General features: G+C 42.4%; 2 protein-coding genes across 2 annotated transcripts in view; both read left to right on the top strand.

The window, feature by feature from the left end:
- LOC134188988 (nucleobindin-2-like) overlaps positions 1–2,651 on the top strand; it is a 6,679-nt gene extending 4,028 nt beyond the window's left edge. Inside the window, exons 4-9 of the mRNA XM_062657208.1 lie at positions 380–470; positions 536–594; positions 655–735; positions 1,108–1,333; positions 1,417–1,595; positions 2,397–2,651. Of these exons, the coding sequence (XP_062513192.1) occupies positions 380–470; positions 536–594; positions 655–735; positions 1,108–1,333; positions 1,417–1,595; positions 2,397–2,546 (786 nt within the window). The 3' untranslated portion in view covers positions 2,547–2,651. The remainder of the gene's footprint in view (positions 1–379; positions 471–535; positions 595–654; positions 736–1,107; positions 1,334–1,416; positions 1,596–2,396) is intronic.
- A 309-nt stretch (positions 2,652–2,960) lies between these two features.
- Positions 2,961–10,492, top strand: LOC134189145 (uncharacterized). The gene is made up of 7 exons (XM_062657387.1): positions 2,961–3,045; positions 3,482–3,521; positions 3,695–3,820; positions 3,897–4,022; positions 4,868–4,993; positions 9,876–10,001; positions 10,121–10,492. Exons 2-7 carry the CDS (start codon positions 3,497–3,499, stop codon positions 10,249–10,251), a joined length of 660 nt encoding a protein of 219 aa, XP_062513371.1. The 5' UTR covers positions 2,961–3,045; positions 3,482–3,496; the 3' UTR covers positions 10,252–10,492.
- The last annotated feature ends 154 nt before the right edge of the window (positions 10,493–10,646 follow it).

Raw genomic sequence — 10,646 nt, 5'->3', positions numbered from 1 at the left:
GTCGTACTAGTGAAACAGTCACTATGTGTTAGAACAGTTGATGTGTGAGAATCAATTAATTAAAACAGTCTCTAGTGCCACGCCCAATTCGAACAAAAAAAAACGACGCCCACTTCTGAAATCCTGGGCTGAACACTGAGTATATGTAATTCTGTTTGTCTGTATGTCAATCTGTGTGTTTGTGTGTGTGTGTGATTGTGCGTGCATGTGTGTGTCCATGCATTCAGCCATTTTGTCAACCTGTATGTCTATCTGTCTGTCATTAGTCTGTCCATCCATGTGCCCAACGCGTGTGCCTATATTCCTATTTCATTGCTGTACATACTGTTCACAATATCCAATCACATATGTTCAATGTTGTTGTTGATTCCACGTGTAGGGAAGCAAGTCCCAGTTTGAGGAAGTCTGGGAAGAGGAAGATGGTCTTGATAAAGAAGATTTCGATCCAAGAACTTTCTTCCAACTACACGGTTATTCACACTTTCTAGCACATCAAACAAGACAATATTTACATTCTTGATGTTTGTGTGTACAGACACAAGTGACGATGGATACCTTGATACGTTTGAGTTGGAAGCTTTGTTTATTCATGAGGTGACAGACAATAAGGTTTGTTGTTGGATGTGTCTGGAATGGATGTTTGGTGTTTGGTAGGTATCCAAGATCTATGGAGACGATGAGACAGTAGAAATGCAAGAAGAAATAGCTCGAATGAGAGAACACATCTTGAACGAGGTGAGCTGAGACTGACAGTTTAGGTAGGTGGACACATTGGATGCTTTTGTGAGCTGTTGTGGGTCACAAACTCTGTGACTGCGAAGACTATTCGAGCATCTTTGAGTGACCATGTTAGTTCACTGCAAGAATTTGTGGTCATGTACTGAGTTTGTAATAGAGTTGGGGTGTTAGCTGATCATCTGATCTAGTCAGAAATACCAAAAACTAAAGCGACGAACGTGTGGCTCGTATGGAATGTTAGCCTTGTAAGTCAGTTGGGTGGAGGCCGAGTGACTGGAATGTAATAGAATTCTGATGTTTGAACATGTTGAGCTATCGTAGTAATGTAGCAACTGAGATGTCGTGTTTCTTATCTTTCAATCGGAACAGGTTGATAAAGATCAGGACGGACTCGTTTCGTTCAGTGAATTCATGGATTCGACCGAACTACAGCAGTTCAGTGAGGATGAAGGCTGGAAAGGTCTTGATGAGGATGACCTCTATAGTGATGAAGAGATGGACGAGTACGAAAGGATGCTGCAGGAAGAAATGGAGTCCATGGATGAGGAATCCAGACGTTTAATGGAGGAAGACAATAAAAGCGAACACCATGAAGGTATCAAAGAAATTCAATGGGAATGATTGACGTCATAAATTGTCCTTCTGATGTTGTGACTTGAAATTCACTTTGTGTGTTAGACAAGAGTGAATTACGAGGAGATGAAGGACACAATGCCCAGCAAGGAGAGCAACACATTGAACAACAAGAGACTGTACATGTGACAAGTCATCCACCTGATGTTCAACAGCAACAGGAGGTGCATCCAGTCGACACCCAACACCAGCCTATTGAAGTGAAACCAGCCGAAGATCAACCGGTAATGTTATAATCGAGATGGAGTAGACAAATGACAAAACATCAATTGCTATACAGACGAGTAGAGGTTAAGAGGGACAAGCAGGGGTTGGAAGGGCAAGCAGGGGTGGCTAAGTGGGCAAGCAGGTGGGTGAGTGTTCAAGCGGGTGAGTGTTCAAGCGGGTGAGTGTTCAAGCGGGTGAGTGTTCAAGCAGGTGGGTGGGCGGGCTAGCGGGTGGGTGGGCGGGCTAGCGGGTGGGTGGGCGGGCTAGCGGGTGGGTGGGCGGGCTAGCGGGTGGGTGGGCGGGCTAGCGGGTGGGTGGGCGGGCTAGCGGGTGGGTGGGCGGGCTAGCGGGTGGGTGGGCGGGCTAGCGGGTGGGTGGGCGGGCTAGCGGGTGGGTGGGCGGGCTAGCGGGTGGGTGGGCGGGCTAGCGGGTGGGTGGGCGGGCTAGCGGGTGGGTGGGCGGGCTAGCGGGTGGGTGGGCGGGCTAGCGGGTGAGTGGGCGGGCTAGCGGGTGGGTGGGCGGGCTAGCGGGTGGGTGGGCGGGCAAGCGGGTGGGTGGGTGGTGGGTAAGAAAGCAGAGGACGAGTGGGCAAGCAGTTGGGTGCGTGGGCAAGGAGTTGCACCAATGGGTGGGTAAGCAGGGAAACAGGCAGAAAGGCAGATTTTTGTAAACAGTCTACACTTAGACCATCAAGAGATATGACCAGGCAATAGGCAAACAGATGGATGGTGCAGACAATCGAGTGACTAACTGGACACCCATCCTTATATACACACAATACAAGGAGTCTGTGATGTAACCATTTCTGTGTGTCTTAGCATCAGACTGAAACTAAAACTGAAGCACCAGTACAACAAGAACAGAAGGAACCGGAGGTGAAGCAGGAAACGCAAGAAAAGAGAGAGGAACATGCAGAGCAGCCCAAACAGGAGGAACACAAAGAGCCCGAAAAGGCAGGTGGACAGTAAAATTGACCAATTGCGTTTGTAGGCAGTAAATACGGGAAAGGGAACATTTTACTGTGTGAGTTGTGAATTAATATGAATTCGAAAAATAAATAAAAAATAAAGTGATTCGTGCACTTTACTTGATGTTTGATTTCCACTTGAACATGACGTCATACCTTCATAATTGTTCCTGATAATCTACACACACACACACACACACACACACACACACACACACACACACACACACACACACACACACACACACACACACACATTCTACAGTTGGTATCTATAAATTTATTTAACAAGTTACACATCAACTCTTACTCTGTGATATCTCATAGGTGGAAGTTCTAAATACTAGCTAGAGGTTACTCTGTAAAATTAATATGCAAAATTGGCACATCCGGGTATACAGATTTGTTTTGTCAACTCACCCACGTGACCGGTCAAACCCTCTTGCTGTCGTCGTTCACAGTTCAGTTCGTCGTTTCCTGCTGCATCACTTGCACTACAAGTATGTCTACGTCATTTTAACAAATTTAATAGTAGGAAGGAGGCAGAGTGAGGGACGAATAGATGAAATTGCGCCTTTTCGGTGTAGGCGACGCCTTCGTTGCTACTCAATCTCACGTTTGTTTGAATGTTGAGACGTCTCGACGGTTACTTTTGATTGAGATCAGTTTGCGCAGCGTATTTGTAGTTTTAGCGTTTGTGTTGCGTTCGATTCGCGTTCTGTTCTCGCATTGAACGCGCGCAGCGACTCAGCAAGGTACGTGACTGAAATGGCAGCTGCGAATACCCTACTAGGGATGTGAATATACGGGACTTTTTTAAGCATTGTTAGCCGTGAAATGTTCTAATTACGAGTTTTAATTAATTAATGTGAGATTATTGGTAGAAGGATAGCATTGTTTGTCTCTAGACTTTGTCAACTCTATGTTTTCATTTAGACTTTTTGTTAACAGATGGATATCAAGAAAGAGATCAGAGGTAAGCATTGCAATATGGGAAATGATCATGTTTTAGTTAATGTTGAGAAATGAGGAGAAATGAGCTGTTTGTGTGAGGATTGGGTGGGTGGGTGGGTGCATGCGTGCATATATGTCTGACATGTTGCTGAGAAACAGAATGTGTTTGAGTGTAACAATGATTGTATTTGATAGATCTTAAGGAGAAAGGATGGAAGCTTGTAGAAGAAGGACATTATCTGGAGGCAATTGAAATGTGTGATAGAGCTAGACAAATGGCAGAACAACACTTAGAAGTAACAGATGAAGTGAGACTGTCAGGTGAGGAATGTTGTTTTGATTGAAAATATTGCAGAAATTGTAAAGTCAGGGTTTGTGGTTCTGTTCTGCTGTTTAGTTCTTCATAATCTGGGGGAGACATACAGACTTAATGGAGAATATACGAAAGCACAAGCAATTCTAGAAAATGTTTTATCGGTTATGAGAAAACATCCTGAGACACATAATCTCTTACTGCCTAACAGTGAGTTGTATTGTAATGTTTGTTTTATGTTTATGATTTTAGACTAAAATCCAGTTAATAGTGAATTGGACTGCATGATACATACAGACTAAGTCTACATCACTCAAAGTGATTAAATGGTGCAGTGAAGTTTAGATGAACGTTTGTCATGTATGATAACTAGATAATGATGGCAAGGATCATACGTGGAAATGACATCATGTGAGATCATTCCAATAGCATGCACCCTGCATAGTTAGCTTTGCTGTCTACCCTCCCGCCTGCTTGTCTGCCCATCTGTCTGTCTGCTGGTAACAACTAACTTCACTTAATTACCAATCATCATTAGGATTGAAAATGCATTTGCTAACCGTGTGACTCTTAATTACACTCGACATCTGAAAGTTTGTGATCAACTGACGTTTTTAAAGAGATGAATGCGTATTTAGTCAGTTGCATTTATTTGCACAGTAACTAGCTGAGCAGCCGGTTCTTCATGTGGGTAGATTATTACATAGAAAATAGTAGTGTAAGTATGTGTGGTGAAAAACATGCAGATATTGAGCAAAGGCTTCCTATATATGCAATGTTTACATGATGTTTGCAATTCACACCAAACGTAGACCTATGGTCCATTTTCTCTCGGTAAGAACACGTCAACAAAACTCTCGGTTAGGTACTTGCTGCGTTTGGTGTCACCAACATGACAAATGAATGTGGGGTAAATGTCTTGAAAGAGGAAGCCGAGAGTCAGTGAAAGTCACTGTCTAGTATGTGTTGGTGTATGTCACATATGATGGAGTGTGTACTTGTATGTATATGGTATATTTACTGTGTGACTGACTTTTGTTTATTTGTACTTACAGCCTTGTTTTCTCTGGGGCATTGTTACTTTTATCAATCCAAGTATGTTGATGCCACATCATTACTGGAGGAGTGCTTGTTAATACGACAGAAACACCTTCCAGCTAATGATGTGGAGGTGGCCAAGAGTAAGTGTTATATGTGAGAAATTGTTGTTTTTGAAAGATTTTCAACTTATTTGACAAGAGGAAATGATGTTTCTCTTACCACCAGTCTGTCTGTCTTTCTCTTGTGTCTCTCCCTGCTTGTGTATGTGTGAGAGTTTGTGTATTAGGCCATACAAACTACATATATAGCTTCGCGTCAGCCTCTTCCTAAGTTTAGGTGCGGACGGTACCTATACACTTGTACGTGATATCTGTTTAATGTTAACACATTGTTCTACTCATAATTTACGTTATTGGATGTAGTCAGTAGGTTTCACTAGCTCACAGCTTTAATATGTTTAAAAGTGACTACACACTATAACACACATCGGAACCATGATGTTGGCAGCTGCCACGTGGATGCACCAGCTGGACATGTAACAGTATGGTGGCTTGCGCATGCGCAGGTGTCTAGGGGAGGGGATGCGGATGGTTAGCGAGTGATGCGGTCGCTGACGCGAAACTATATATGTAGTTTGTATGACCGTGTTCACACTTGGGTTAGCAAACTCCTGCTAATTAATCATAACACCCTGCTGTGCTATCATGCGCAAGGTAGGTGTGTTCTCACATGTTGAGCTTGAGCTCGTCCAGTTGCCTCTAATTAGTCATAATAGGCTGTGTGAACTCTAGCAGGCTGCAACTGATTGTATCATGTACTCGAGCTACGCTACTCAATTCCCGCACAAGAATTGAACATCTTCCGACCGCTTTCCATCTTCAAGTGCCTTCTCTAGGTGTAGAGACTACATGCGTGTGATAGAACAGCAGCAGTTGCCTGAATCTATGGATGTGACAACCTCTTTCACTATAGAATTCCGCAAGTCGTGCTGCGGATTCGATTTGCTCAAGAAAAAACTGCCAGACAAACACAAAGTAGAGCAATCTTCTTTGATCCATTGCTGTAATACGCAATATGAAGAAACTGGAATGTTTTGACAAGCGGTAAACCCAGCGCTAACCCTAGACTCATACCCAGTCCTCCTCCTTGCGCGCTCCACGTGTTTTGGCACGTGCTTTTTGTTCTCCTGGTGAGTGGAACAAAACGCACGTGCCAAAACACGTGGAGCGTGAGGAGGAGGAGTAGGAGGAGGACTGGGTACGAGTCTACACTAACCCTACATTTTGGAAGGGCTAGGCTAGCCCTGCTCTAACCCACATTTCTGTCGTAAGCTGACCTGATGTATTCTAATTGGTTATGCTAAGCAGTAGCAAACCCAGTTCTAAACCCTAGTGTGAACACAGCCATTGGCCTTATTCAGTAGCGTAGTCAGAGCAAAATTTTGGAGGTTAATATTAATTTGTTCAAAATTAATATCAATTTTTGTTTAAAATGTACATTTATTTTTATCAACTCGCAAGCTACTGTCTATATTAGACATATAGTATTACTTAAATTTGCCAATTGCAATTTTGATTACGACATTACAGATCGCAAAATAACGGCCGGACATCGATCGGACATTTACCGGTCAAAACGCCAATTTGTCCGATCTTTGGTAGATGTCATCGGACATGTATGTCTGGTAAAATTTTAGCAAGAGGCACAAAGTGATCGTCCCCTTTGCACGAACACTTGTACATTAATTAAAGGACCAACCCACGCATGCCACTATCACATGCCACACACGTGGTCACTACATAACGGCACGTTCAACACCTTGTGCAAGCTGCTGTTTGAACGTATTCTGATCCTGATCGACACTTGTCCTTATCCTGATTTCGATTGCATACTACAGTGTAGGTAAGACTGTGGAGTTCAGCGATGTGGCTCGTAAACTGAGAAGCCGGAATGCAGGTAACAGAATCCTGACAAGATAATTCCATTTCCTGTACTGGACGTCAATCACTATCCAGTCGAAAAGCTGGCTGTCTCGTACTTGGACGGCGAATACCCCAGTTTGGTACCGCTTGCTGTTGGAGCTGACGGGAACTGTCTTTTTAGAGCTGCCAGCCTTCCTAGTCATGGTGACAAGCGACACCATGGGGAATTGAGACCCCTTGTCACTGGTGAGCTACGACAGCATTCTTCATTTACTTTGATGACTTCGTTAGGCGGGCTAAAATGCAGAGAGCTACAGACAAATCCCTGTCGTTGGCCTCCTTGTTGTCTCAGACCCTCAGCAAGGCAGCTAGTACAATAACAACGCAATACAACTGTGGTGGTGTGACAAGCAAAGAAGATCATCGAAGTCAAAGCTCCAGAGTATGGATACAGTTGAGTCTATTTCAGAGACAATAGAGTCAGCCTATAATATAATATGGTAATCTCCTTTCAATAGACAGCATTTGTGATGCAGTATCATCATTTGGACTGCAACAATTGAACAGAATTCTTGCCAGCTGCTTCAAGGGTGTACTTTCTTTAACAACGTTTAATTAATTGATTAGAACATTTTTCTTAAAATCTTTGAAAGAAACTATTTTCAAATTTGGATGTCCGACCAAGCGGCTCCTATGTCCCGCTGAATATGAAGGTGACAGGACATCATGTCCAGTGCTCCTTCAGACCTTATTTCGTGCTCTGACATTATATACAGTCGCGTGTCAGTTATCTGACTCTCACTTATCCGACACGTTGGATATCCAACAGGAGCTTGTCACATGGATGATCACGTGGCTGGTCAGCTGCGCATGTGTGTACACGTACATGTACATCCACGTGCAGGTCAGTTGTTACTTGAAACAAGTTTGAGAGTGAGTTCAAGCGTCTTCTCTTTGTGCGTAGCAATGGCTACTCGAAAGGCAGCGAAGTGCAAGAGACTTGTGCTCAACATTGAGCAGAAGCTGGAATTTGTCAGCTTTGTAGGGAGAAGGGCTTTTCGCACCGGCACATCGCTGAAGAGTTTGGATTTGGTCGTCTGGCAGTGCATGACATTCTGAAGTTGGAGGAGAAGTTGAAGGCATTTCAAGCACAGCTTGACAGCGGAGACTGCAGGAAGAAACGTAGCACGATGCGGGATTCTGACTTTCCAGAATTGGACAGGGTTGTTTTCACTTGGTTCATTCAGGAACGCTGCAAGGTCCACTCGTGGAATTATATCGCTCAGCGATCAGTTTTAGAATGTTCGGTTACCCAGTGCACGGTCTTTATGCGTCATGCAATCTGTATTTATCTAAAGTCTGACTTCTCCCTCATAATAAACGCATTGTTGTGTCAAGCTGTGAAGAAGCGAGCGTCTGCACTTGTCCAGCCTCGAATTGATGAGTTCCTCAAGAAGAGATGAATAACATTATGATGGCAATGCAAATTCATGCATGGATCACACAATTGAATGAAATACAGTTTAACGAGCTGGCTAGAAATTTAATTCTTCAGATAATATGACAATGACGCATGCTGCATATTACTGTACATACATATAAATTTACAATCAATCATGTATAATTTTTATCTCTAGATCAATAAGGCATTTGGTTCGTTTAAATTCACATCTACATTCAGTGTACATGTACATCTAATGTGGAAAAATGCTATATAATATGAACAATAGTTGAGTTCATAACAGCTTCAGTTATCCAACATTTTCACTTATCCAACGAGGGTCGGGTCCCAAGGGGGTCGGATAAGTGATATGAGACTGTACTTAAGACGTAGTCTGTGGCCTTGGTCTACTGCCGCAAGCCTGTCAATAACAGTCTCTTTGTCAATTGCCTTCGACTGTTCTTTCTAAATTAACAGCAATGCCAAGTTTGTCAACCTCTCCTCTGTCATTGTTGATCGAAGTTTTGTTTAATTCGTACCATAGATGAAAATAATTTTTCACATGTACACCCGGCACTGCCAACTGTATATACGTATAGATTTACAAACTAACAACGTATCATTACCGTACTGTGTCATAATGTACATGAAATCACTCTATTAGACTGCAAAAATAGATGAGCAACCACGCCCATGACTTTTGGGGTACTGACCCCCCAAGAACAGCATGGCTACGCCACTGCCTTACTGCATGAATTTATTTGAGTGTGTAGTGTATGTTGATCTCTTCAGTTTTTGGTTTTGCTATCTGTCTTTGTTGACCATGATTTCTCTCTATTTTCTATCCGTCTGGTCTGTGTCAGTGTGTCAGACAAAGCACATGTAAAGTGAAAGGCAAATTCTGTTCAAGTGGTGCATGATGGGATACAAGAATACTGACATAATGATAATGTGTAAGTAACAGACAAAAGGGACGTTTAATGCATTAGAGCTCGTGGTTGTGTATTACTTAATTGTTACATCCTGTGCATTTGCTAGCTGGTAGAGTGATTGGTTGTCTGTCTGTTTGTATGTATTTATGTATATAGGTCCATTTATGTGTTTGTCTGTTTGTTTTGTTTGTCTGTCTGTTTGCCTGTCTCTTTGTCTGTCTGTTTGTCTATTTGTCTGTGTGTTTGTCTGTCTGTCTGTTTGTCTGTCTGTTTGCCTGTCTGTGTCTAGCTGTCACTAAAAATTGTGAGCTCTTGAAATGTAGGTGTTATGTAAGTTGTAATCATCAACAAACTGATGGAAATAGGAGAAAAGTAGCTTTCTTGCTAAAGAGTGCTGGACATGGCACACAAGGTGTTCAAGTTGTAGCTTATTACGAAACATGTTTATTAAGCACACCTGCTGTTGACTGCTGGTGTTATTGTGCATACTTACACTGTGCACATTTCTACAGCTACACAACAATGTTAGTGTGCAGGGTATGTGCTGTAGAAAGGTCTCGTTTAATCAGTTATGATGGACAGACTGGAACAGTGGTTGCATGTTGTGTGAGAAAGAACTCATCTCTCACTACTGCATTGAAATATATTAGACATTGATTGTTGTCTTGCAACTCGATTACCAAGAAAAGTTGTTGTGTCTTAATTCTCACCTTTATTCTTATTTTAGCTATGAAGATGCTTGGTGACTGTTTTATGAAACAAAAGAAACTGTCTGAAGCAGAAAGATTATTGAGACATTCACTTGAGATCATAAAATCTGCTCACACAAAAGATCATCCTGATCTTGCAAGTGGTATGTGTTCATTCTCTGATACAATTGTAAGACGTCTCACTCTTCTTACTAAAACAACTCTACTCACCTCACATTGACAATGTGCTGTCCATAATATCATCATTGTTTATCTTCTTCAGTTCAATTCTCACTTGCTAACTGTCTGGACCTACAAGGTGAAGTAAGTGAATCAATCAAGCTGATGACCGACTGTGTCAGGATGTATAAATCAAGTCTCCATCATGAACATCCTGATGTGGCTAGTGGTTAGTTACTTGTCTTTCTTTTGACATCAACTTTATGTGAATTGTGAGCTTGACATGCTGATTATCATTTGCACATGTTGATACTGCAGTATAAATCAGTCATAATTGTCATGTGTTGGTTACGAGTTGTTGTTGTTCTCAGCTGTTGGTCAACTGGGAGAGTGTTTATTGGAAGTAGGAAACTTGGATGAGAGTGAACAATACTTGAGAGAGTCTCTTGACATCTACAGACATTCACTCCATGAGAAACATCCTCAGACAGCTTTTTGTATGTCTAAATGTTCTATAATGTCAAATCAGCATGTGTGTGTATCAATGTGTCTTGATTTGTACAGCATTGAAATGTTTGGGGAAATGTCTAATGAAAAAAGGGAACAACAAAGAAGCAGAAAAACTTCTT

Source organism: Corticium candelabrum, chromosome 13 (genome assembly GCF_963422355.1).
Source record: "Corticium candelabrum chromosome 13, ooCorCand1.1, whole genome shotgun sequence".
NCBI lineage: Eukaryota > Metazoa > Porifera > Homoscleromorpha > Homosclerophorida > Plakinidae > Corticium > Corticium candelabrum.
This window is presented reverse-complemented; position numbering and strand designations above follow the sequence as displayed.

Bases quoted from the DNA above. Each gene is read 5' to 3' on its own strand.
- LOC134189145 (XM_062657387.1), top strand. From the start codon at position 3,497: ATGGATATCAAGAAAGAGATCAGAG. The intron at 3,522-3,694 runs GTAAGCATTGCA...TGTATTTGATAG, and splicing joins TATCAAGAAAGAGATCAGAG to ATCTTAAGGAGAAAGGATGG. The intron at 3,821-3,896 runs GTGAGGAATGTT...TCTGCTGTTTAG, and splicing joins AGATGAAGTGAGACTGTCAG to TTCTTCATAATCTGGGGGAG.